Here is a 26,824-nt window from a genome sequence, read left to right on the forward strand (position 1 = left end):
ATATACAATACAGTTTATAAACAAGTGTCTGGCCTTGTTTCCAATCTTTATTTAAAAATAAATATTATTGACAGTGAATTTTAATTATGATAAGATGTATCTTTTTTAATCAAAATGTCTCAAAAGAAATAATTTACTTTAATAAAAAAAGGAAAGTCCCCAAAGAAAAGAAGTAAATAAAAAATTCCTAAACACGATAATCTACTAAAAATATTTTGCTTTGTCAGAAAGGCTTTGACCCAACATTTTTACATAGTATCCTAAAGATAACTGCTCAACAGTTCGTGCAAAATGAAGACTTGGAGGAAAAGTTTAGAAAAGAAAAATACATTGAAGTAGAGAAATCACGGATCCCATGCATACCGCATGGCCCAAATTCCATCTTATTTGGAAACTAGATGCATTATTTTAGGTGTTCTACGTTTGAGTAACCTCCCCTAAAATAGGATTTATTCATTTTCCACGTGGACTCTGTCATGCTTCTCTCAGTCTCTCTGTGTCCATCTGGGGCTGCGGGCCTCACATCGGGTCCAGGCAGGTCGTGTGGGGCGGCTGAGGTGAGCAGGATGGCCATGTCTGTCAGTGCCCCACCAGCAGGCGAAGGAACTTATGCAGACCTAGCAGGAGCAGGGACAGGAGTGGGTCTGTGGCCGAGCTAGGGCCAGTGCCTGCAGGGGATGAGAAAATGGGCACAGTGAACGCCTGATGCATGAGAACCTAGTGGCCATGAGCAGACCAGAGAGAAGCTGGGCACGTAGCTGATGCTTGGTAGTGGTTCCCTACAACAATGAGGCATTTTGCCGTTTGTTGTTTTCAGACCACCCGTTTTAGACGCCTACTGTGTTCAGACAAAAGGTACCCTGGCCTGAAGCTGGGTGAGTTAGGTTGCAGTTCTCAAGTCCACGTTGTTATTTTAGCTAAATAAAAAGACAATATACTCCCCCCCCACCATTCCCCTCAACGTATACTGCAAAGTACCTTCTGCAGGGAAGCCCCAGCTTCCCCTCTTCTCTAGGGAGACTCCACGATTTCACATGAATCCAACCCCTCCAAACCCTGCCTGAATCGCACAGTTTAGCATTACAAATGCTTTCTTAGGCATCCTGATGTTTCCGAGTCCTCTTCCCATGTACAGTCAGTGGAGCCCTTGGGGTCAAAGTGGGGAGCTCAGAAATCACTGGTTGGTGGAGGTGAGGGGGCTGGGTTCCTGGAAGAGTGACGCCTGCACAGTTCTAGTGGGAGGTCACTTCCATCTGCTTCTCCGGTGCTGCCATTAACTCGGGTCCCTGGCCCACCACAGGAATGATGACATGTGTCTTCATTCTGCCTTTCCTGGGCAGCCTGCTCTGGCTTCCTGCCCTGTGTCATCAGGGTCTACGTCTACTGGAGGTCTCTGGTGTAACCTGGGACAGGCCTACCTGTGAACCCCAGGCTTTCGTTGGAAGGTGGGATGCCCCAGGGGTCCTGAGAGAAGCCAGTGTAGAAGTGCTGCCCAAACCCTGGGGAAAGCACTGCCCCTAAGCCCTGCTTAGGGTCTAGCTTTGTGAATGCAGTTTCTAACCCCAGCCTGTTCACTGGCACCCCCTGGAGGCCTCTCTCCTCCCTTCACTCCAGCTAACAAGCTGGGCTGCCGCTCTGCACCTGGATGGAGAGAGGCGGGAGGCCCTTCCCTGTGCCAAGCAGGCCAGGTTTCTGGTTTTCCTGACCAGGCTGGGCCTGAACCTATGACCTGCCCCTCTCTCCAGTTGAAAGAGCCAGTAATCTTCTATTCAAGGTGTTTCCCCCAATCACAAATCCATCTTGCTCTGGAAATCACTGTGTTCTGGGCCCGTCTCCCTTGGTAGAAGGAGGGGGATGGATCAGTGATCCAGGGGCCACTCCTGCTGCAGACTCTGGGATTCCATCTGCCCATTTTGGGAAACAGGCTGTGTTCGAACATCTAAATGGAAGGGGGTGGGGGCCATCTGTGGTACGCCTCTCGCCCATAGTGAATCGTTTCCAAGCACAGTCTGAGACCTTGCGGAGAAGCCAAGGAAGGACAGGACAAATCCAAGTGTGCTGACCTTCCTCTTCAGACACTGATTTTCCACACAGGTGTTGCTACTGGCCATCCTTGCAGCCTGGTCGGAGCGGTGCTGTGCATCTTGCCATCCATCAGTGAGGAGGACCAGGGTATGCTGGTCACTCCAAAGACTCGGTTGGGTCCTCCTTTGCTGCTTTTCACTGTCACACATCACTGGAAAGGATGAGGGTGGGTGTGGAGACGGATGTGTTGATGGATGGCTGGGTGCCTGGACTCAGGTGTACGGAAATGGGGGATGCAGTGGGCAGAGCGCTGCCTCTTGGGCACCCAGGTCTCACATGACCAGACTGGGCCCATTGGCCTCCAGATCTCCTGGCTCAGATCTTTGTGCTCCTGCAAACCCTGACACTCAGGCAGAGGCAGGTGGGACCACACAGCCACGTGAGGCATCGGAAAGCAGAGGGATGTGCACAGCAGAACAGAGACCCTCGAGGGATGCAGGGGCAGGAGAAAGGGCAACTGGGCTCGTGAGCCAGACAAGGTAAACGTCACCTGCGGAACTCTGTGCATAGGAGATGCGAGGAGAAATTTTAATTTTCCTCTAAATACTGCTGACTGGCCTTTCCCAGTGTCACACTATCACCTCCTCCCATTGCAAAGTTTTAGAATTGCACAAGACTTCCCAAAGACCCTGGATTAAAACAATCAGCCTGCCTTTCATTGCTGGGCCAGAGTGGAAGCAGCAGGGGCTGGTGGGTCCCGGAGGCCAGCGCCTGGGGCTGGCAGATGCCAAGGTGTCTGGTGTCTCTGCTGATGGATGTCTGTGGGGGGACAGCCAGGCTTTGGCTCCTGGGTGTCATGTCATCTACTCTCTGGCCTAGTGTCACCATAGAGTGGGCCCAGGTGGTGGTGTCGGGCAGTGGGCTGACAGCTGGGAGAGAGGCTTCCAAGACAGCTTGCTGTGTGACCTGGGTGTGACCTGTGTGACTTGCTGTGTGACCCTTTACCTCTCCGGGTCTTGTGCCACACTCCATAAAGTGGAGATGTGCATACTCATGGCTCCATACAGTTAACAAGCACTTGGCATGATGCACAAGGTTGGGGTCAGATCAAGCAAGGTCACAGTGGCAGACTGCAGGAATGACCACACTCTCCTTCCCTCATCTCTGCGATCCCCACAGCTGCACCCTATGGTGGTGTCCCTGACACCCCGGGCTAGGTCACATGACTTGCTTTGGCCAATGAACATTATCAAGTATGAGGCAAGCCAAGGCTTGCCCTTCTTCTGTGCCTCTTGTAGCCTGTGACCAAGCCTGGGCCAGCCTGCAGCAGGACAAAAGCCATGAGATGTCCCCGCTCGGCCTGTCTAGTTCAATCAGTCCTCAGCTGAAAGTTCAGCTGTGCAGAGAAGCATGAGTGAGCCCAGATGAGAATGGCAGATCACGAGCTAATGAATGGTTCTCACATTACACCAAAGCCTCCGAATTTTCGAGTGCCCTGTCACACAATCATGTAAACATCAGTGCCTCAAACACAGTCGGTTGCTTTGCAAATAAATCTTATCAAAAAGGGTGACATAATCACTTTTCTAAAAAGCCCTGGAGAAAAACAGAATGTGGGAGGTTATCGTTCTCTCAAGAGGAAAATTTCCCAAGAGAGAAGAAGCAGGGCAAATGATCTCCCCAGCCCTTTCTTACAAGACAGACGGACGTCCCTGGATCTTTGGTGGGAGAACGACTGAGTTTTTGTTTGGAATGTTTTGGAATGTTTTGTTTGAAGTTTTGCAATGTCTTGCCAATCCTCGCTGGATATACAAACACACGCCTGGCTTCCCGAATGAATCAGGGCCGACGGAGCAAGACTGACTTCCAGGCTGGCCCTGGAGGAAGAGGGCTCTTTACACCAGAAGGGGCAATTCAGGATTCTGGCAGTCCAGTGTCACCCTCCCCAGGTGCCAGCTCCTGGGAGGGACAAGGACGGTTAGCACGAGGCTGCTGGGCCCCCCTCAACAGCTGCTGCCCCCGTCCCTGTCTTCACTTTCCTGGAGTTAACCAGGACAGCTCACTGTGTCGGGGCCCACCTTCCCTGGGCAGGGCCGGGCATGTGCCTCAGCTGGGGTAGGATCTCCTGTACTGGCCTCTTTCATCATGCCGCGTGAGGCGGCTCTGTTCCAGGGGGCCTGAGGCTGCTGCGCAATGGGATGTGGGCCATCTCTGTATCTATTTCCTCCCTTCCCAAGGACTACCAGGAATAGCACTGGAACACAAAGAAGTTTATTTGTCATGATTAAGCTGGAAAATCAGGCTGCTTCCAATCAGGCTGGAAAATCAGAGGTGAGGGAAGCCCTCTGATGGGATAGTGGCTGATTCATTCTTTAATTTAACAAGTAGCACCGTTTTGCTAATCATTCTTAAAGAAATCAAAGCTGCTTTTGCTCTGTGAATATTAACTTTTATCCTTGAGATGGTGAGCGGGATAAGACGCCTCCTGGAGCCATTTAAGAGGCTCCCGAAGAAGCCAGTGGGGGCCCTCAGCCCCCATGGGCACAGCAGAGGCGCCAGCCAAGCAGCTTCTGACCGGGAAGTCCCACTTTTCCACGGACACAACAATGGCAGAATGCCAAACGCCCCGTCAGAAAACAGCACGGGCTCTCTGAGGCCATCTGAGGCCTTGTGACAAAGGTGCAGGAGGAGGTTTTTCTTGGGTCATCTCCTGGGACCCCTGCCCTGTCCACAATGTCTGGAGGCTGAGCCCATCAGTCAGGTTCCTGGTGGGGGAGGGCCTGCAGGGGAAACAGCAGGACGCCCGCACTATATCCCAGATGCCCACAGGCGTGGGAGCCCTGATGGGACCGCCCCCTCTCTGTGGACATCAGAAGCATGGTGAGCTGCTCCCCGGCTGGCCGAAGGGGTACGGCTAGCCAGGGCAGCCACCGTCCTCCCTCCATGCACCCTGCCTGCCCTTCCCGGGTTCCCTGGCCTCGGGGGTAACTTCTGCCCCGATGTGGTCTGTAGCACCTGCCACACAGCCATGGACAGGAGACAGCTGCAGGCCTGCAGGTGGCCTGGCTGCTGTTGTGGAGGGGCTGGCCTGAGTCAGCCTCAGAGTCCAGTGCTGCTCTGAGGCCGTTTTGTTTTTTGTTTTCGCTGTAGATTAAAAACCAAAATGTGGTCCTGGTTTGCAAAGAATAAATAAAGTTCAGATACATTTGAGGCCTGGCTCTACCTACCAAAACAGATAACTGGTTGGTTCTGGCCCTCACGGCCTGGGCTCAGTTGGAGGTTCACTCTGAGGGCTGACAGCACAATGCTGGGCCCTTCCTGGGCCCTAGAATATTCCATGCTGAGTACAGGTGGCCAGAGAACTAGTCTGGTTTCCACAGACAAGCCAGCCCACCAGAGAACAAGGGTAGCCTAACATAAGGGCTGTGACGAGGGTCGTGAGGACAGTCCCCTCCTCTAAGTCACCCAGAGCAAAGCCACAGGAGTCTGTTCTGCACTTTGTGCTGTCATAACACCTTTTTTAAATACGGGCTTCTTGGCTAGGAAAGTAGGAAGCCAAGTGAGTGACCTGGATGAGGCCTTTCAGCGCTGATGCCTTTCCCCTTTTGCTCTGCCTCAAAGTGAGAGGGGAGGGCTGGCCCCCAAGAGGCAGCAGCCTACGTGTGGCTGGTCTTTATGGGATGGCCATGGACCTCCATGTAGCCATGGGACAGAGGGCTGTCTGGCTGGAGCAGCCATGGATGGCCTGGCCCTCACTCCTGTTCCCATCAGCGGCCCCACTCCCTCCTGGACCCACGGCGGAGGGGGCCAAGCCCCGGCTGAAGGAGAGGGTCCCTCTTAGAGCATCCCAAGGCCAGGGTGCAGGGGGCTTCTCTCTGGGTTTTTAGGCGCTTGTGAAGTGGAGCAGAAAGGACATGTAGGAGTCACCCTGGCCAAGGTGGAGACGCCTGACCCAGAACATCAGGCCAGAGCTGTAGGCAGGGTCGGGGCACTCCTGCGGGCTGGCCTCTCCCTCTTCTTCACCACCCCACCCCCTTCTCCAGCCCCACCTCCCTGGCAGGAATCACCAGCTCCCACAGAGCCCAGGGGCAACAGCAGGGAAAAGGAGAGGGAAGAGGCCACTGGAGGCTCAGTATGGTCTGCAGAGGGGTCTGGCTTGGTGCACACAGTTTTAAAAATTCTAAATTATAATCCAGCATGCAAAACTGGGGAGGAAGCTTTTACATGAAAGCAGAGGTTTGGGTGTCTACTGCCAACACCCAAGTTCCAGCCACCCTGGGCACGTACTCCTCCCAGTTACACGGCCCATAGCTGGGGGCTCTTCTCAGCAGGATTCTGCTGCTCATTGCTCCCTCTCTATCCCCAGGTGGACCAAGGGTGGCTGCCAGTTACCCCCTGGCCCTCGAGCACTTGGGGCTCCCTTTGCTCAGCCAGCCTCGCTCGCCTCCACCACCCAGCCTGGCCCTCAGTGGCCCCTGACTTTTCAGCCCCCTAGCCAGCTCTGTGGCAGCATCCAGGAGGCCGGGCCTTGGTCCTGCCTCAGTTTGTACCTTGTTGTGTGAAGACAGACACTGGCCCTCCCTGCTCTGATGCTCCTGACTTGAGCATGGCCACCAGCACCCATGCCGCCGCCACGGTTCTCTGCCTCCCCACCAGACGCCATGCCGAGCAGGCCACACAACCCCGCCACGGCTGAGTGGGAAGAGGCCAGCCTTGCAAGGAGGCAGCTTCCCTTGTTGGCGTTTTAATTAAAGCCTCTTCATGGATATTTATTCAAAGGGAGTCAGCAAGGAATAACCAGGCACCAACAGAATTGGACAGAATTGATTTCTGCCATAAAATTAATGCATGCCGGTAACTAGGGCAGAAACTAGGCACAACCAGTGTAGTTGGGCTTTAAAGGAAACGGAGACGTTGGGAAGGAAAGCTGGGCGTGGAAGGAAGAGCTGCAGGAGAGCAGATGGGACGAGGTTCCCTTGGTCCCATGTTGATCCGCCCTGCTGCTTGGCCTGCCCCGGGCCTGGGTGGGAAGACAAGTTGTCCTCCGGCAGCCTCAGTGTCCAGCCAGTGGGAGGAGCCCTGGGGCGAAAGGGGCAGTGGCAGGGGTGGGACACTCGTTTTAGCACTTGCTTGCTGTGTCTTCTGTGCACGGCCCCCCGCGCTCCCTAAAGCATCTTCCTGTCTCCGTCACCACCCGTTGCTCACCTCCCTTCTTCAGACACACCTGGAGAGCTCTGAGGTGCAGAGCCCCTCTGCTATAGGAGAAAGAGCAACCATCTCAGGGCTACAGCTGGGCTTCTCTGTGACACTCCCTAACAACCTCACCTTTGCTGCCCCCCTGCCAGCCGACCTGCTCTCCAGTCCACCGTTCTCTGTGAGCACCTGCAGTGGACTCTGGGCTCACCCTGTGGCACCTTTGTTTCCTTTGTCTAGTTCTGACCTGTGCCTCAAGCCTGCAACCAGTGCCACGTCCTCCAGGAAGCCCTCCCTGAGTGCCCCGGCACAGAGGGTTTGGGACAAATGTCTGTACTGTTCATGTGGCCCTTTGTTTCTTTACCACTTCTCTCCCCATTACCATAAATGCCTTTCTTACAATATGTCCTGCCTTGGTGGAAGCCCAGACACCAGAGGGCTGGCCTCAGACCTCCTCCTCTCCTCTGCCTCGGCAAGCAGCCCCGCCCTCAGTGAGGAATGGCGATCTGATGTGGGAGTAGATGTCCAGCACTGGGGAGTGGATGGCCTGAAGCGGACCCAGCCAGGCCCAAGCAGAGAGAGGCAAGCACCTTCAGAAAGAGGACAGCAGAGCTGGCTAGCCCCTGTTAGGGCAGACACTGTCACAGTATGGTACATTAAATATAATCGTCCTAACTGTGGGAGTTGCTATTTCACTCTACTTCATGGGGGTGGGGGAAGGCGGGGGGGTATTGAGATCCAGAGCCCTGAAGTACTCAAGGCCTAGGGTTGCCAGAGAAAATACAGGACACCAGCTAAGTTTGAATTTCAGGTAAACAATGAATAATTTTAAGTTCATGTATATCCCAAATACTGCATGGCACCTACTTGTACTCAAAGGCTATCGTTAGTTTCTTGTGATTCAATTAACTGGGTGTCCTATATTTTCATTTTTTAAATCTGGCCTTACCAAGGGCCAGATAAATGGCAGAATCCAGACTTATACCCAGACCGTCCAGCTGCTGTCCACCACCAACCCCCTGCTTAGACTAAGTCTCAGAACCAAAGAGCAGGAGCGCTTCTCCCCATGCCCCCATGCCCCAGCTGGATCCCAGCCCCAAGCTGCTTCTGAGGGAGACGGCGTGGGGGGAGATGTTCTTCTGTATTTTCACCTTCATAATGGCTTCTTAATGTGGCCACAACTTTGTTGTGAACTCCCTTCCAGCTTCCTATTTCTTTTGGGATCTCGCTCCAAATGATCCCTTAATGGTGTCACTTAATGAAAATGGTAAACAAGTCTTTCTGTGTTGTCAGGAGGCAGAGCCAGGGATATCCCTGATCACGGTGACGTCAGGGTGCACCCTGGGCGGGGGGAGGGGGGCTCCCTCAGTGCTGGGCCCATCCTCATGGGGGATCCGCACTCTCTGTCCGGATTCTCTGAGCTCTGAGGCTGCAGGGTGCTAACAACACAGGATTCTGGGTTCTCTCCTTTTACCCTCTCAGTGGCCTTAGGAGGTAGAAGCTACTTTCCCCTCACCCAGGTGAGACCCAGAAAGGTTAAGGGGCTTGTTAAAGTTGCACAGCTGGTAGGCAGTATAGGTATAGGAGTTAATCTCTGGTGACTCCCTGGTAGCTGTGAGTGGAATCTCAGCTCCTTAGCCTGAGGGAGGCTCTTCCTGACCCCACTCAGGGATCCCTCTGCCTCATCTGCTTCCACAATGCTTCAGGTTCCCCCACCTCCAGCAGACTGAGGTGCTGCATGGAGGCCGCTCATGCTGTCCCCTTTACTAGACGGCCCTGCTGTCTCCTCTGGCTGCCCACAGCCCACTCCCCTTCCCCAGCCCAGCCCAGCCCAACCCAGAGGCCCTTACAAGGTGACCTCCAAGACAGTTCTCCTGTCGCATACTACCCTCTGCTGAACTGTCCTGGCCCACCCTTGCCTGGTCCCTCTGTAAGGACCTATTTAGCCAGAGGCCTCCATCAAGGTTAAACAATAACGTTGTTTAACCCTTAAACTCTCCCTGCTCCCCTTCCCCGAGGGGACTTACTTAAAAACAAGTCCCGGAAACCAGCCCCAGGTAACAAAGTCCAGATACAAGGGTGGGTCAGGCCAGGTGGAGACATGAGATCAGTGGGAGGTTGCATACTATCTCCCTAGCTACCAAAGAGTATGGGCCCCAACCTTTGGAAGCCTTTTGGGTGCCAATTCTAACCAAGTTGATAGGCTAGGTCAAATGTCTACTATAGGGTAGACTGTAATTCAGTTGCCTAGCTTCACTGTGCAGCTTTCTCTGTGTGTTACAATTTCATTGGCCACCTGTGCGTGGCCAGGCCCAACCGCATGGCCTTTGGCCTTAAAAGCTAGTCTGTGAAACAGAGAAATGTTGCCCTCTTTGTAAGAGGCGCAGCCCTGGCCGGTCAGTTTGATTCTTGATGCTTGACATGAAATAAAGCTTTGCTTGACCTTCGCTTTATATCAGTCTTGCTCCTTTAATCACGGACCCATTATTGGGGGACCTAACACCTGGACCCTCCCTCTCACCAAATCAGCTCTCTCCTGGCAGGGCAGCGATGTTTCTGACTCCCCACATCCACTGATCCCAACAGCCAGTCATCCACTCAGCCAGAGGCCACAGCGCCCTTTTCAAATGCAAAGTGCCCATCACACCCTGGCCCCCCAGGGGCTCCATCCCAGCTAGGAGATCTGACTCCTCACCTGGCCCCAGCCCAGCCCACCTTGCACCTTCCCACCTGCCTTCCAGCCCTGTCATCTATCGCACTGCTCACCCCGTGCCTGCCTTTTCCCCTAACGGGTTCCTCTGCACCCCCAAGGTCTCCCTCAGACACTGCATCCACTCGGACTCCATCTGGAGGCTCCCTGCCCCCTGTGGACTTGAGGGCAAGTTCCGATTCTCCCCAGCTGCCTTTGGGCGCCCGTGGGAGGTTCACCTTCTGACTCCTGTCTCCCAGCACCCTGCCCACACCCTGCAATGCTCATAAAATACAGGCTGAATGAATGAATGGACATCTTTCTTAGTCTAAGCATCCAGACATTCACCAGATGCTTCACATTTGGAATCTCATTTTTCATCTTCAAACACAAGCTGGTGCTGGAGGCCAGTTGCTACCATACTGATCTGACCTTTCAACTGCCCGAGACTGTGTGCGCAGGTCTCTTTGTCCAACTTTTCCTCAAACGAATTTCACTGTTTTACATTCATTTTCCCTTTACGGTAATTTCTTCATTAAAAATTTTTTGTTCTGTTATGTTACATGCAGTCTGTAAGCCACTTCAAATTCTTCCCTTAGAAGGTGACATATGACACTACTTGTATACCCTATGTAATTTGTGTATTTTTGTATTATATATATATATAAATATCTGGACTATATCCATTGCTTTTTAAATCTAAAGCAGTAGAACCCCCTTTTAAAGCTAATTGCTGCATGGAACCCTGATATTTCAAGCCATAAGAAAAACCGAACAGCTCTGGTTAAAGCCGGGGATAGGGCTGGAGCTCAGGGTTCCAAGGAACACAGCTTGAGAACCATTCACCAGAGGCTCTTCAGGACCCTTTCCAGATCTGAAACACACAGACCTGTGGCTTCTGGGGCACTAGGGTGCCTATTACACAGACAGGGAATGGAGGACCTGCCAGGGCTTCAAATTAGTGGACCCTGCCCCTCTTTGGGGTATCCTAGCCCCATCCATATCCCACACGTCCCCTCTACAGCCTTTGTGTCCTTTGACAGAGTGTGCCCCAGACACCCCAGGTCAGACAAACGTTGGGCACTCAATTCCAGCTCAATGAAGCCTGCTTAGTGTGTGGGTCCAGGACTCAGCTTCCTTGCCCTGCTCTATGGAGCGGGACCTGGACATGAGGAGAGGCCGGAGGGCCAAGGACGAAGGGCTAGAGGTCCCCGAGCCCAGCACTGCCAGGACACAACTGCAAACCTTTCTTCTAGGTTCTGCCTTGACCGTGACCAGGTATTTCTTTCTGTTTCACACTGACGACTTTTCTTTAGGAATACAATTTAACTGAAAAGGTTAACACATTTTAATTGCCCAGGGATAGTGCTCTGAAAATTCTTTAACATGTGCTCATTAAATAAAATTAGCACAGAGGAGCTGCCCAGGATATGTCACACATTAAAATATGACTCTGTAGACTAGAATGCATTATGAATTATTGCCTTGTGTATTTTTTGTTACATTAGTCTTTAATGCGAATATAGTTATTCCTGCCCACCTGGAGATTTGATTTTTTTTTTTTTTTTGATGCTTGAAAAAAATGTATCCACATTGAGTTTTGGATGGATAATAATCATCCAATCAGTCTTGGTCAGGCCGCCTTCACCAGAGTGCCCAGTGTCCAGCAGATGGAAAGGTCCCCCACTCTTGTCCTTCACCAGGGAGTGACGGTGGTGCCTTCTAAAGGCTGAAGGGATAGGGGAGCTGGAGCAGGCTGGAGACTAGCTGCGTCCACTTGCCCTGCCCATTCTTACTGTGCCTGGGGACTACAGACAGAAGCAAGGGCTCACATGGAATTCTGAGCTGAACCAGTTTGTGCCATGCCACTGCCTAGGAAACTTCTTCTGGAATATGGACTGCGCATGTAGTGTCAGGTTTGGGCAATGCCAACCCTGGGCATGTCTGCAGCCCCAACCCCACTCATTCTGTAAGACCCAACATGTACCCCACGTGTACCCATCTTCCCATTCCTGTTTCATCTACGTATCCACTCATCTTTCCTTTTATCCCCCATTCGCCCATCCATTCACCTATTCACATTCTTCCTTCCATCTATCTTCACCTACCCTCATCCTTCCATCCACCTACACTTTCACTCCTCCTTCTATCCATTCTCACTTCCACTCAACCTTCTATCCACCCACACATCCACTCATCCTTCCATCCATTCATCTACATGTCCACATGTCCTTCCAACTGTCTACATCTCTGTCCATCCTTCCATCCACCCACACTTCCACTCATCCTTCCATCCATTCATCCACACATCCATTTGTCCTTCCATCCATCCACCCATCTACACACCCACTCATCTTTCCTTCTGCTCATCCCTACCCTCTTACCATACTTTCACATCTTTCCCTTTACTCAGCCACCGGCTTGTTTTTCCACCCCCTACCAGTCCCACCACCTATCTAACCAAACAGGTAGTCTAAGACCCATCATCTCTTAGCTGGATCACTGCCTCTAAAGTGGCTTCTCCACATCCACTCTGTCCTCACCTCTCCAACCTCCACACTGCAGCCAGAGTACTGGTTCCAAAAACATCATCCCTTATCACCCACTTGCTCCCCATTCTGTTGCCCATAGGACAAAGTCCAAACTCCTATTTCTATCATAAGGCCTTATTATGGAGTAGGAGCTCTGAACTACTCTTTACTTACATTTCATTTCCCTCTGTTCCCTTTCTTGTTTTGTTGCCCCAACTGCAATAATTTTTTGTCAGGTCTTTGTACTCTCCTGTTCCCTCCTGCCATGCTACAGGATTTTTGCACACACTATCCCCTCTTCTTAGAAACCCAACCTACTCTCTTTACCCTCTCTCTTTACTCTTAACCATCTTTTAGATTATGGCTCATGCGTCACTCCCTCAGACACCCTGCCCTGACTGAGTCAAGTCTCCCTATTTTTAGCTCCTATAGCTCATAGGCCTCTCATTTAGAGTAACCAGCCATGACTGCAAATTTTCACTTGCCATGTGACTATCTGATCAATGTCTGCTTCTCTTTCTTTCAGACTCTGAGGACCTTGTATGTGTCCTCAATGCCTAGCACAGTTCCTGCACATAAAAGATGTTCAACGTACATTAGTTGAATGAACGAGTGAATGAATGAATGAACTAGTGCCAGGCCCAATAAACACGGAGTAGGGAGGATAAAGACCTGAGAAAGAACTGGGCCTGCCTCCCTGGGGTATCAGCCTGGCATCTGCCAGACACTGACTCCATGACAGAGAAGGAAATGTTGGGAGACCTGAGATAGCAGTGGAGCCCTTCTGGGTGCTCAGGGTGAATGAGACCCTTTTGACCGAGGGTCAGCAAAGCTCTCCTCCCTTCTGTGAAGTGATCTCTACTGGTCCCACCTTTTCTGAGCCCTACTTGTGCCCCAGCTGAGCGCTGAATTCATTCTCAGAGTACTTCTTGCTTGGTCTGACCACCACTGTGAGACTGTGAGCTCCTCCCTGAGATAGGGGCTGGGGCTCCCTGATGCTCTAGGCAGCCCCCTGCCCCTTGGCTCTGGCCAGACCAAATATAGTTGGCCAAGAGCCCCCTCTCAGGATGAGCCACGGCATGATGTCAGCTCTCCCTCCTTCCGGTTTATTAAAGATCCTTCATCTGGGCCAAGTGGCATTTCTGTGAGAATCAGTTGTAATAAAAGTTGCTATAAGGGGACTCACGTGGCAGCTGGGCTTTCCTGGTTAAAGAAAATGGATTTCCTCCTGAGGAAAGCTGATGGGCAGGGGGCCAGAAATGAGCAGAGTAAGGGGCTCTCTGTCTTTGCCGACAGACATTAAGAGTAGGTGGGCTTCCTTTTCGGTGAGTCTGCATGGGCTTTCTGTGCTGGGTGGAAGGAAGGCTCCCATGGGGCAGGGAGGGGTGTGGCTGGGCAGAAGGGGCCCTGGCCTTCAGCCCTGCAAATAGCCCTCTCAGGCTCCCAGCACCTCCCCATGGTGGTCTTCGTCCTACCTTCTCCCCACTGGTCCTTGGGGCCAACCAACACCTTGATTGGTCGTCATCAGGCACAGTGAGCCACAGCAAGGGCATTTGGTAGAGCATGAACATGAAAAGCAATGACAGGACCTCGTGTGGAAGAGCCAGTGCAAGCCCAAGCCTATGACAGTGGCCCCAAGCCCCATCCCTCCACAGGCGCCTCTCTGTGGGACTCCAGGCTTTCCCACAAAAGCGGTTCTACCTTGAGTGGTAAGAGTCCCAGCAACGGGGACGTGGGGCACCCCGTCCCCAGTGCAGGCCTGCTCTGGAGGCTCTTTGGCTATTTGACCGTCACCGAAGGGGCTGTTCCTTCTGCTCCCTTCTCCTGTAGAGGGGTCCTTGTCTAGTGCTACAAATACCAGGCTCTCCTCAGAACTTGGCTTTCCAGCCACCAAAGGGCCTGTCTCCTCCCATCACAATGGCCTGTGGACAGCAGCCTATACAACCCTGAACCAAGGCCAGGGATAACACAGGTGCACAGAGTGGCCTACAGGCAGGTGCACACACATGGTGTGGTTTAAGGTGGAACTTTAGAGAGAAGCCAGGATAAGCCTGTCCATGCTCACCAAGGAGCTCCTAACTCATCAAAAACAGCCACAGCCAGGCCAGGACGAGGGCGTAGAGTCCTCCCCACTTCCTACCTGGAAAAGGCACTGAAAGAAAAAGGACAAAAATAGCAACCCAGTGAGCCATTTACAGTCTGAAGGCACTTTCTGTTCTGAAGCTCCTCAGCTTCCTCCCATTGCCTTTAGCTCCATGATGCTCACAGCATGTGCAGAGGGAGAAATGTCTCAGAGTGAGGGCTCAGATCTGAGCACCATGAAAGGATCCTGGACAGTCAATACCATTTGCCCAAATAATGCGGATAACAGGAGTCAGCATCTACTGAGCCTTTTCTAGGCGGCAGGCCCTGCGCTAAGCTCAGCTCTCTCTGTAGATTATCTCCTCTGATGCTGGCACAGGTCCAGGGACCATCCAGACGAGAACTGATGTGGAAGTCACACATGGGGCACATGGATCAGGATTCGGATCCGAGCAGTTGGACTCATGCGGAAAATGGGAAGCACGGTACTTATGAAGGTTAGGGGGGATAAGGCACATACTGTGATATCTCGGCGGTCGGGGCTCTGTAGGGCCCAGAAATGGGGCGAGTGTTGTGGCACCCACCCCTGGATTGCTTATGAGCCATCTCACTGAACAGTAAGGAACGTTGGAAATGTCAGGAGGAAGAATGAAAATGTCTGAGAAAGGTGGCAAGGAAAGCTTCTTTCTGAATTGTTCTTGGCCTCCAGGTTTGCGCTTTTTCTCTTCCACCATAAGGGGCAGCTCTTGAGAGAAGTGACTGGGCCACGTCCCCGGGGCTCGCCCTTCATGGGCGCCAGGTGTCCAGCTGGGAGCACTCAGGCCACGCCCTATTTGTAGTTGGCTTCCAGACATGAGGGGTCTGTCCCCCACATCAGCCCTTCTGGCCAGGTGGTCGCTTCTGAGCTGGACAGAGCAGAGCCCCCGGGGGTGGCTGAAAGCTGGGGAGAAAGCTTTTGAAATGTCCACTTTGGCCCTATTTTGTGCAGACAGAGGCCCCCAAACCTTCCGCTTGAACCAGAAACACCAGAAGCCAGTCCAGAGTGGCTTTGATGTTTCAGTCCAAGGAGTGATAATGTGGAACACAACGACCAGTAATTTCCAGAAGCAGCCTCCCCAGGACTGCCAGCTGGCCTGCCTCTCCAGGAGGGCACAGGTCTCACGCTCTTGTCAGAAGCTGAGTGGCCCCTCCTGTAGCTATTTGCATGGCGAGCTGCTCAGTAGCAGCTAAACCCAGAGGTAGCCCAGAGGAGGCCGAATTGGTTAAGTCATCTTGGTATTTATAGCACACCTTCCCCAAGAGTAGCAAAACCACTGACAAGCAGGCTAGTTTCCCCAGAAGCCCCACCACAGGGTAGGTCTGTCACCCTTCAAGGAACAGGTGGGGATCGGCAGTTACGGGGGCCAGGCCTGTTTGCTGGTCATCCTAAACTTCCCTGCTGTCCTTACAGAAGACAAAGGGAAGCTTCTCACGCTTCAGATAGGAGTTTCTGAAAGATGCCTGGTAACAGTCAGCAAAGCTCGGAGGAATAGAAAAGATAATTCTTTTTTTCCTTCTGTGCTGCAAAGAAGTGTTCGAACCAAGCCAGCATCTCCCATAAAGCTCAGGAGTTTAGACCACAGCCAAGCCCTTGCCTCTGTCCACATGGGGCAGAACTAATCAATATCATATTACAAAAGCACTTGACCTTATTTATCCCCACAGATGCTTGGGGAATCCTTAATATTCAGAGCTTTAAAAGTGTTGCACCTGGCTTATTAATGAGAAGCTCCTTGGTGGGTTTGGCTCCCAGTAACATTTAGAAAGGCCGGCTCTCTACTTTTCTCGTGGGGGCTTCCCCCTGAGCTGGGGAAGGGGTTTGTGCCCTAGGGAGGGGACCATGTGATGAAGGGAGACAGGAGGAGTTATGCAGAACACCAAAAAGGAGGGAAACCCGGTGTGGGCGTGTGGCCCATAATCAGTGCTCAGTAAAAGGCAAGTTCTGTTCATCGTCATTGCAATCCATAGGGTAGCTGTTTTGTTCTTAATTTGGGGTCTCCCTTATGCAGAGAGAATGGCCACGCAATGAGCTGGCTAACCACTTAGTGGTGGACGAAGGTCATCCCATCTGGTGTGACTTTCTCAATTCATGTGGCTCAGGATGGGGAGGGAAGCAAGGCCTCCAGCGGCTTTCCCAGGACTGACCTAAGCAGGCGGACAAAGCTCCAGGTGCCTCTTCGTGTCAGAAACTGCACGCTCCCTATGGGAAGCCTCCTCTCATTGCCTTTGGTGGATGAGGAGACTTTGGAACTTCCACTGACACAGACTTCTTTGTGGCGGAGATCCACAGGTGCCCTTGACACTCTTGAGCTGGGTGCATGGCCACCATCGCTGGTTCCTGCTCATGGCAGTCACGTGACTGGCCCATGGGGCCGAGGGTGCCATGCAGCCGATAATCACGCACGTTTGCTGTCAGGGATCGTGCAGGCCTCTCTCACCAGCTGCTGAGGCTCAGCCATTTTCTTTATGAAATCCTTTAATTTTCTCTTTCAGGATGCTCAGGGAGCCTCGCCCTCTTCTCTGGGACAAATTTTGTCAGATTTATTTTCTCTTTAATTATGATCCTCATGTCACATCAGAGTTTAAGGGAAGAGTGAATTGTTTATTGAAGGCAATTGTTTTGGGGGTCTTCATGGGTCCGGGGAGATTGGGAACACCAGGTGACTCTCGCCTGGCCCTGCTGGCCTGGGTGGAGACTTTCCCAGCTCCACAGAGACTCTCCCAGGTTGGTCATCCCCAGGGGGCACAGGCTGAGAGTGAGGGCCTTCACCTTGTCCACAGCCCCCTTCTGGCATGGTTTACAGTTGCCATGGCGACACCCAAGGATGCTCCTCTCAATGGCTCCCAGCAGTAAGAGCCTCTTGAAAGCTGGCACACCCATGGCCTTGACTCTCTCTCTCATTAGTAATTGAAATACTGAGAGCCAGTTCCCTGTGTGGGCCCCAGGCTGCAGTTTGCCACATCAGCCGGCTCTCTGTAGGGGCCTGGGCGCCTCTCCTTGGAGCCAGAGCCTTGAGGCTAATTAGAGGTTCACATGCCACAGATCTGATCCCCAGGTCCCTGCAGAGGGGAACCTCTTGCCAACACACAAGCCATTGAGTTGCAACTGTATTCTTCTGAGGCTGCCGTTGGCTTCACTGTGGCACTGACGCTTTTCCTGATTAGAAGGGTTTGTCTGGAAGATACTCTGTTTTGTTCTTTCTCTCTCTTTTTTATTTTTTCTAGAAGTGGCAATCAGCAACAAAGTGTTCATAAAAAATAGGTCAGCGTTCAGATTAATTAGGAGCCAGATTTACGAGGACGTGGCTAAGCAGGGGCCTGGTCTCCTGTGCCAACTCCTCTGTGCTAATCCAGCCCGTGTTATTTTTAAGCACAAATATCAAAATGTCTCTTGACAAATGAGACGTGAAATGAATGAGTTTTTGGACATAAACTTTTAGTGCAAATATGTATTTGGCTGTGTTGGGCACCTATGGGGCACAGGAAGGGTCTTCTGGCCTGGCTGGGCAGTAGTTGAAGGACAGACATTCAAGTGAGTACCGACCTCCCCACCCCCTGCAACACACACACACACACACACACACACACACACACACACACACACCCCTTTCCTGGCATTGCTGAAGTAGCTTGCTTGAAAAACGGAGGAACACAGTATTGTCTGGGACTTCTTTCTTCCAGGAGCAATTGCTTTACCGATGACTGTCTGGGGAGGTGGGCTGGGACCAGTCCTGAGCCTGCCATTCTCAAACAGCCAGAGTGTTCCCTTGACCCAGGCCTGGAATGGCCTTTTTAGCTAGAAACTCAGCTTTGGGTTTGTCTTGGAATTGGGGTGTGGTGGAAACCCTCTTCCTCCATCTGAGAGTTGGGTTAACCCCGGTGCACCTCCCGAATCGTCATCCACCTCTCTGCACTCCACTCTAAGGCCCTGGGCTCTGGTCCCTCCAGGCCACCTCGTCAGAGTCCTTGCCCGTGGCTCTCAGGAGGGTTTGGCCAGTGGGAGGCCCGCACAGGAACTGGAGGGCAGGAGGAAAGTGAGGTCCTTGCTGGGCCATCCGACCAAGGCCGCAGCTCCCGTCAGGCAGCCCGCCCCATCTGGCCAGCCCCTCCAGGTTATACTAATTGCTCCCCCTTTGCCCCTTCAGGCCAGGGATGCTAACGGCTCCCACTGTCCCCAGCCCTGGGGACTGGCACTCATCTTTTGTTGGCTACCTTAGCCCTGTCCACACCTTCAAAAATTACTCTTGTCGCCTCTCCCCAGTGACCCTGTTTGAATGTGCCATTTGCTTTGCCAGCACCTGACTGATAAACTGTCAGTACTCCGTGCTTGTTAACCAGGTGGCAGCAGTCCTTGCCGGCGCCCTGTCCTCGAGGCTGCTGAAAACTGTGAGCAAGGGAGGTCAGGCCTGAGGTCACGGTCTCAAGCTCCCTGTCCGGCTCATGCTGCTGGCGGCTCTGGCAGATTGGCTGGCCGGCTGCATCCCAGGGAGGCTCAGCAGGACCCTGCATGGCTCAGTGACACACCCCTGCAGAGCGGTGATCAATGCCTGTCACCTAAAAACACCATGTTCAGGCTTTGTCCCACTGACAGCCCAAACCTGGGTGGCCTTGGGTGGTAGGCGGGATGGGACACATAGGACCACATGGGCCCCCTCCTTGGGATCCAGGCCATCTGGGTATGTTTGTGGATTAGAAATCAGCTCATATACTTCTCCATGGCCACAATGGGGCACAGAGGTACCCAGAGCACCAAGACTCTCCCAAGACCTTCACCTGGAGATGGGAAGATACAGGCTTTCTGGTCTTTTGGCAGAAGGCCCACCTCTGGCCTTCTGAATGGAGCTGGAAAGAAACTTGGGGTTCTTTCTGAGATGTGTCTATGCAGTTCCAGGCCTATTCAGGAGCCGGCAACTTATAGGGATGACAGAGACCTTAGGGGCCACCACACCCCCATCCTGGTGGCACTGCCCTATCAGCCCTGTTGGGAGTCCACTTGGGTGTGCTTTTCGGAGGGAATGCACACTACAAGCCACTCCATGGGAGGACAGAGGAGCCCCCGTTAAAATGCTGCCCTGTGGGGGGCAAGTGGCCTTGGGCCGGGGGTCCTGAGCACTACGCCCTCAGAATGGAACGGGTGTGAGACCCTCTAGATCTTCCAGAAAGGGCACAATCTGTGCCACCTTCCACAGTGGGGGTCCTGTTGTGGGGATGAGTGACCCTGGAGCCCCTTGCGGCCAGCCCAGAGACTGGATATCAGACCAGCGATGCCAGGCACACTCAGATCAGCCCTGGTTGGGCTCAGGGTGTCAAGGTTCTGGCTGGGGAGAGAATATTCAAGCAGGAATGAGCTTGTGGCCTTGGTCTCATTAATACCTTTTGTGAACACTATCAAGTTCGTTCTCAAAGATCTTTTTCATATGATGCTTCCTTGACCTAAGCCTTTAAAGGTCCCTATTGGATCCACTTAGCATCTAAGACCCTCAGCAGTGTGGCCTCCAACTGCCAACCACTCAGCTGCATCTCCCCCATCCCCTCCTCTCTGGCAACAGCAGGTAATGGCTCCAGTGATGATAATGAATATGTACATAGAAATTTCCACACTGAGCTCCCTCCGCAGTCAGGAATTCCCACTCTCTTTTACAGATGAGGACATACATTCGGAGCTGTTAGACCACTTGCTTAAGTCATTCATACATTAAGTGCTGGGAGCACAACTCACATCTGGCCCTGCCTTCTGAACTCTCTGCTCTGCCACTACTCATGGTCTATGGAACATCCCAGAGGAATGTTCCGGCCAGAGACACATGCATTTACTTGCTGGGGCCCAAGGGCATAGAGCAGAGGGTTTTTTTTTTTTTTTTTCACCAACACAATTAAGCCACTCACTCTACAAGTCAATAAACACTTTTCCAGTAGACCTACTGTGTGCTAGACAAAGATGGCTAACCCCCTAAAATTTATGTTCCCCTTCCACTGAGAAGAGACAGGACATGAGGTCGGAAAGCAGCTGCCACGCTGAGGGCTACATTTTCCAGCCTGCCTTGCAGCTCTGTTGCCCCACGTGACTGAGTTCTGGCCAAAAGGTGAGAAGGAAAGTAACCTTTACCACTTGTAGGCCTGGTCTTTAAACACTTGCCTTGCCATTCTCTACAACAGCTTTGCTCCGAGAGAATTCACCCCTACCAAAATGATTTCAGTGGCCATTCTCTCAGTCTTCCAAGAACAATACAAACTTAGAACCATTCTAAATGTACAAGAAAGAAGTCAATTTGTTATCTACAATGTATGCCTCAGAGCATGAGGGCTTGGTTTTCTCAGGGAACTGGATTGAGAATGTTGCTTCTGTTTACTCCCATCTGTTGGCTGTAAGTTAATGCCCAGAGTGACCCTGGCAGGCATATTTTGAAGATGGGAAAGTGCATGTCAGCCTGGGTCCCTGAATGAATTCACGGAACAGAACCTCTATCCCACCCCACCCCACCCCACCCCCAACTTCAGAGCAGCATGAGACGTGAACCAGAAATAATACAGTTGAATTGTGTTAAGCACTGGCATTTTAGGGTTTACTTGTCACAGCAGCTAGTGTTATCTCACACTTACATAGGGGATAGAAAATTCCAAGTCAGGTGGGGAAGGCCGGGGCTGTTTGGAGAGGAGCCCTCCACAGATCTCAGCTCACCCACCTTCTCCCACAGCCTGGGGGGAAAGTCTTGTGGGGAGCTGTGTGGAGCTTAAGATCCAGCCAGAAGCCTGAGCTGCACGGAGAGACCCCCCCAAAGGGCACCTCAGATTCCGTTGGAGAGCCCAGGATCCTGCCTCCTTAACCAGCTCTATGCTGCTGGTGAGCGGCCTGCACTTTGAGAAGCACGAGCCTAGGGCACAGTGTGCTCCATCCCACAGCGACGTTTATAGGCCACTGTCGAAGAACTCAGACACCTAGTGCTGCAAAGCCAGTAGAGATGCTCTCTCTGGGACTATGCATCAAACAAGTCTGGGGTCCTGCCCCAGAGCTGTCTGTCCGGGGCAGTCAGTCTGTTTTCCCTTCTGCTCTCCAACTCCCCTCTCTCCTGTCCCCTCACCATCTCTCCCAGCCCTTTCAGCTCCCTAGGAAAGCAGGTCTTAACCTCTGGGTGCCGGGCTAACCATGGCAAGGCTCTATCTTCACGCCCCCATTCCCCAAGAAGGCCCAGAGGGGACTATTTATAGCAGAGCCTGTGCCTAGGGCCAGTCTGGACTTAGCCAAAGAGAGCAGAGGCTGCACAGCCAGTCTTACCCATAGCCTCCGACAATGTCTGCTCTAGCAATCAGCATCCAGACGCCCACTGTCTGAGTTGTAACCACCTCCTCCCACTCTGGGCGCTAGAGCCCTACCCTCTAGGCTCTCAGGGCTCCAGGAGAAAAGGGTCCAGTTCTCCAAACTCAAGAGAGGGCTCCCACACTGCAGCCACGGGTGTACCGGGAGATCGGGACAGGCCGGCCCCCAACCCCTTCATAAATACACATCTTGAATGCTTCTGAGCAACCAGCAATAAACAGTAAACTCAGGAAGAGAGGGAGACCAAATGAGGCTGCGGAAAACTTGCCCCAGGCGCACCCAAGTGCACTACCAATGATCAGGCAAACTCAAATGCCAGAGTCCCTCCCCTACTCCCCCCGCCCCCCGTTCCGCAGCCCCCGCGCAAGCGCGCCCCCTCTCGGCACCTTCCCTTACCTGAGCCGTGCCTCTGGCGAAGAAGGACCGCCTGGCCCAGTGGCGGTGACGCCGACGAAGCTGCGGCCGCAGCCGCGACGGTGGTCGTGGCTGCGTGGGCCGCGGAGGCGGCTGCCGCCTCGGGGACTGCGGGACCCGGGGCCGCAGGAGGACTCCCCGGAGGCAGGCTTTTGTCGCCGCGGCCGGGGTCGGAGGTGGCGCGGCCCGCGGCGCCGGTGGCACCCACGTTGTTGGCGTTGGCGGCGCTGTTGGCGCTGTTGGCGCCGTGGCGACGCGGGCCGCTGCTCTGAATGTGGGACACGGCCTCGGCGGCCTGCATGTTGGGCGGCGCAAAGCGCGAGAGCACGCGCAGCAACGCCTGGGCCTTGTGCTCCTGCGTGTCATCGTCGCTGTAGTCGGACACGCGGCATTCGTACACGCCTTCGTCCTGCCGCCGCACGGCGGACAGCCGCAGCCGGTGTGAGATGTCATTGCCCTGGACGCGCACGGTCTGCAAGAGAGCAGGCGCTGGGGTCAGAGGCTGGGATGCGCAAGCCCACAGCAAGCTCTCCAGCAGCGTAGTGCCGCCGCGCCCCACTTCTGCTTTTGCGCCCTCATGCCGCAGCACCCCAGCACCTCTCGCACTCAGGTCTGCCCCTGGTGACTCAGTTTTTCTTTCATCCCCCGTCTTCCCAGAGGCATGGGACTCCCAAACCTGACTGGCGCCTGGATGGCCCTACCCATTGCTCCGTGTCCCCATCATCTTAAGCGAATCCATCATGTTACATCCGCTGGCCAAACTATGCTCCTGTCCATCAGAGAAGCAGAACCCACCCCTCCTTCCTCCTTTCTTCACCTTGGAAAATTCTGGCTTGGCCTCCTGTCGCTAAACCACCGCAGGGCCTTAAGCCCAGCCCTCCACATCCACTTCCACCAACGTTCCTTTACTCTGGAATCCAGAGGGCCTGGGTTAGTGCCTGAAGGACAGCCACTTGGCTCTCAAGAGTACACATAAATATCTGCTTCCCCTCTCCACCCTGCCCTTCACAGCTAACCCTCCACCCTTCTGAGGATGTAGGCAACGCGGAGGCTGCTGCTGGGCTCCCCGGGCTCTGCTACTTTTGAGTCTGCATTTCAGAGAGGCAGCCCGAAGCTTCCTACAAGCCCACCTCCCCCGCGGCCTGTTGGATACGGTGGCAAGCAACCGCTTTGAGGCGCTCACCTCGGAACCCAGCGCATGATGAGGCCCCAGTGGTTTCCAAGCCCTGATATTTCCACGCTCCAGGTAGGAGAGCTTGGGCGCATCTCCTCCTTGAGTTATAGATCCCAAGACTCTGGCCCCTAGCAGCTCCGCCAATTCCCCTTACCCCTCCCCGCCCCCCACCTTCCCCCAGGACCTGCCGACAGCACCCGGCACCGGACCTGAAAGCCACGCAAAGGAGAGCAATGCGGTGGAGGGCGCTACTTGGGCGCCCGGTGTGTGGGGATGGGGCTGGGGGCGGGAAGGCCCACCAGTTGGCGAACGGGTCAAGGCCAGCGCGCTCCAGTTGCTGGGAGATAAGCCAGCAGAGGAGAGGCAAGCCGATGCGCAGGGGTCTGGACGCGCCAGCCGGACGAAGGAGAGTTTTACAGGTGAGCGCCTCACAGAGAAAGGAGATTCAGGCCTGGGACCCTTGATTTACACAAAAACGAACCGGATTCCACTAGCGGCGACCGATGGCGCCCCGACATGCCAAGCAACCGACAACGCAAGGCTGCGAGCACGGCCCTACATCGCGCGGCCGCTGAGCCTTTCTAAAAGAGAGGAAAATGTGGGGCGCGAAGCGGCCAGAAGGGGTCTCCCGCGGCCCGCGCTGGGCTCCACACTTACGCTGATTTTAGTTGCATCCTTATTTGTTACCTAAAATGCAAAGAGGAAGAGAGACACATTAGGCTCTCGGCCTTCAGGCTCCGGGAACTCAGATGCGCCTCTGGCAAGGGGACTCTCCGCGGGCGGGCTAGGACTCGAAACCGCTCGGGATGTAGCCAGGCTGAAGTCACGAAGGACATGAGGATTTCCTGGAGTTTTACCCAGAAGGAAGCAGGGCTTGGAGCTAGCATGGTCCCTGGCGAAGGAGAGGCTGCCCTAGCACACCTGGCCGCCAGAGAGTAAAGGCTGGATTGCCACCAGGGTGGGAAGAAAGGCTCATCTCCCTCCCCCCGGAGCATCATCATTCTCTGCCGTGTTTCTCTAAACCCCGTGGAAAGCTGGACGGAGGGGCCCGTGTATCCGGACAGGACGCAGAGGGAGACGTGAGCAGTAACTCTGGGTGGGACCCTGGGTAGAGAGTAGGTGTAGCATGTGTGTGTGTTAGACTGTATGTGAGAGGCCGGTTTAAGAGGCAGACAAACGGTGGGGGCCTTCCCTCCGATCCTGTGGGGGTTGGAGGTGCACTGCGGGCTTCTGGAACCCTGCCCAGAGGAGCTTAACTCCTTGGCCCTGTGCCCTGGGGACCTCGGAGTAGCAGAGGGCAGGGAAAGCCTGGCCCTACTAAGTGGTCTTCCTTCATCACCCACTACCCGCCTGACTCTGCGGCCGGCAGCCAGCAAGCAAGAGCAGACGAACTGGTTGAAGGGTTGCTTTTAAGAGAATTTTAAAGGAAAGGAGAAGGGAAGGGATTACCAAGACCGTGCTGTTGTTCAAGATGCTGCGGGAATGGGGGTTGTGGGAGACCGGCTGCTCCACAGGGCGGCGCCCTGCCTTCCTTGCCCGGGTTGCCCCAGCCGCCCGGGTCTGAGCCGGGTGAGCGCCGGCGCCGCGTGGGCGGCAGGTTACCTTGCTCCGGGCGCCGGGCACGCTGAGCGCCAGCTCGTGCAGCAGCTCCCGGGGCGGCTCCTTGAGGTACCACCACTGAATCTCCAGCGAATACGAGGTGGCTCCGCTAGCCCGGAAGGCGCAGGGCATTTCGATGTCGTCTCCCTCCCGTACTGTCACATCTTTGGGGACTTCGGTAAATGTAGCTGGGGGCGGGGAAGAGAGAGGCGTGACCAACTGTGGGGCGGGGGCCTGGGGCAACTCTAGGCGAGACTGTGCGTCCCGGCTCGCTGGCCTTTGTGCTTGCCACCCCGTAGCCACAAGCGTGGCCCAGGAGCTAGCAAAGTTCGATCGAACAGCTGCTCGGCCCCAGCAGAGACCGGCTACCGCGGCAGGCTGCTTTCCTCCGGATCCGGCGGGGCGGCACGGGCAGCTTGTGCTTCTACCCGGCTCCCAGCCGCACTGTCAGAGCCAGCCTGGGGCGCGCCAACTCGCGCGCCCCGAAAGCCGCCTTTCCGCCGAAGCACCTGTCCGGCTTCAAATGACCCCGGAGAGTGCTCCACCGCTGCGGCGACCCTTCGCTGCTCTCCTCCCCCTACCCCTCTGGGCCTGGGCTGCACACCGGGATTGCTGGAGACCATGAAGCCTTCCCCTTCTCTTCCTTCTCCGGCTCCTTGGTGACCGGGACAGAACGGTTCTGGCGGCCCCGGCAAGGACTCCCCCGCCCGAGACCCCCGCGGCAGCAAAGTTCCCGCGCTCACCGTCGGCCACGAAGAGCAGCAGGGCGTGCAGCAGCAGCGGCGGCAGGTATCCGAGGGCTCCGAGAGGGTTCCGCTGTTCCATCTCCCGCGGGGGGCGCGGCGGCGGCGGGGGCCCGGGCGCCGAGAGGCAGCGGTGGCGGCAGCGTGGGCTTGGATCCGGCTCGGGGCTCGGGCTAGGACGCCTCGGAGCCTGCCATGGCCCCGCGCGGCGTCCCCTCCCCCGGCCGCCGGCGGCCGCCAATCAGCCCAGCTCCCTCGCGGGTTTGCCGGGCGCGGGTTCGGCGGGGGCCGCTGCGCAGGGGGCGCAGGACGCGAGGTCCCGCCGGGAGGCTACTGGTGATCTGTCCGTGCTTCCCTCTCTCGGGCCGTCCACAGGACGATGGGGCAGCTCAATTCAGTCTCTGCCCGGCGGGCCAGGCAGAGGCTGGGCCGCCCCGAGACCCATCCCTGGCCAAGGGAGTGCGCGCCTCAGAGCCGCGAGCTTCTGCCTCCGGTCTCGTTCTGATTTGACTCCCGAATGCCACCTCCTCCGGTTCCCGCCGAGCTCTCCCGCGGCCGCCCCCGCTGGTCCCTCCGCGTCTCTTTCCGCAAGGCGAGTGGGCGCTCAGCCGCGGCTTGCAGACCTGGCGTCCGACCCAGTGCAGCGCGGGGAGAGTGGGTCCGGCGTAGCGGACCCAGAGCCGGGGAGAGGCGGGGAGAGGGGGAGGGGAAGGAGAAAGGGAGGGGGCGGTCAGTGGCTGGGCGCGGAGCCGCCTCCACCGCTGCATCACCCCCGCCCTCCTCTCTTCTTCCACAGCCTGTACCGCCCCCGCCCCGGAGGGCGCCCCCCCACCGCGCGGGGGTCGCTTGGAGGGGCCACAATCTCTGTGGTTGAAGCGCAGCCCCGCCCGCACCCTCTTTGGCTGGGGGTCCTCCCACCCAAACTCTCCCTGGCTTCTTCCCAATCTTCCTCGCCCGAGACAGCCGCTTATCCCTGTGCCCCGCGGCCCTCTCCGCAGACCCCCGCCCTCAACTCCTTAC

The 26,824-nt window shown here is 54.9% G+C and overlaps 1 protein-coding gene across 1 annotated transcript; it reads right to left on the minus strand.

The window, feature by feature from the left end:
- Positions 1-579: 579 nt before the first annotated feature.
- LOC111139389 (V-set and transmembrane domain containing 2B) lies at positions 580-25,886 on the minus strand. The gene is made up of 5 exons (XM_022491635.1): positions 25,805-25,886; positions 25,065-25,249; positions 24,120-24,149; positions 22,271-22,760; positions 580-668 (listed from the first exon to the last, which is right to left on the minus strand). The coding sequence occupies exons 1-5, from the start codon at positions 25,884-25,886 to the stop codon at positions 580-582; spliced, it is 876 nt and encodes a 291-aa protein (XP_022347343.1).
- Between the last annotated feature and the right edge of the window lie 938 nt (positions 25,887-26,824).

The sequence above is a fragment of the Enhydra lutris genome, unplaced genomic scaffold (assembly GCF_002288905.1).
Source record: "Enhydra lutris kenyoni isolate GAN:26980312 unplaced genomic scaffold, ASM228890v2 scaffoldscaffold104, whole genome shotgun sequence".
Lineage (NCBI taxonomy): Eukaryota > Metazoa > Chordata > Mammalia > Carnivora > Mustelidae > Enhydra > Enhydra lutris.

What these genes read in the sequence shown, in the direction of transcription:
- LOC111139389 (XM_022491635.1), bottom strand. Translation starts at nt 25,886, where the DNA reads ATGGAACAGCGGAACCCTCTCGGAGCCCTCGGATACCTGCCGCCGCTG. An exon ending in AGGATGCAACTAAAATCAGC is followed by an intron (nt 22,761 to 24,119) that starts GTAAGTGTGGAG and finishes GCTCTCTTGCAG; the next exon opens with ACCGTGCGCGTCCAGGGCAA. An exon ending in TCGCCAGAGGCACGGCTCAG is followed by an intron (nt 669 to 22,270) that starts GTAAGGGAAGGT and finishes CATCCCCTGCAG; the next exon opens with GCACTGGCCCTAGCTCGGCC.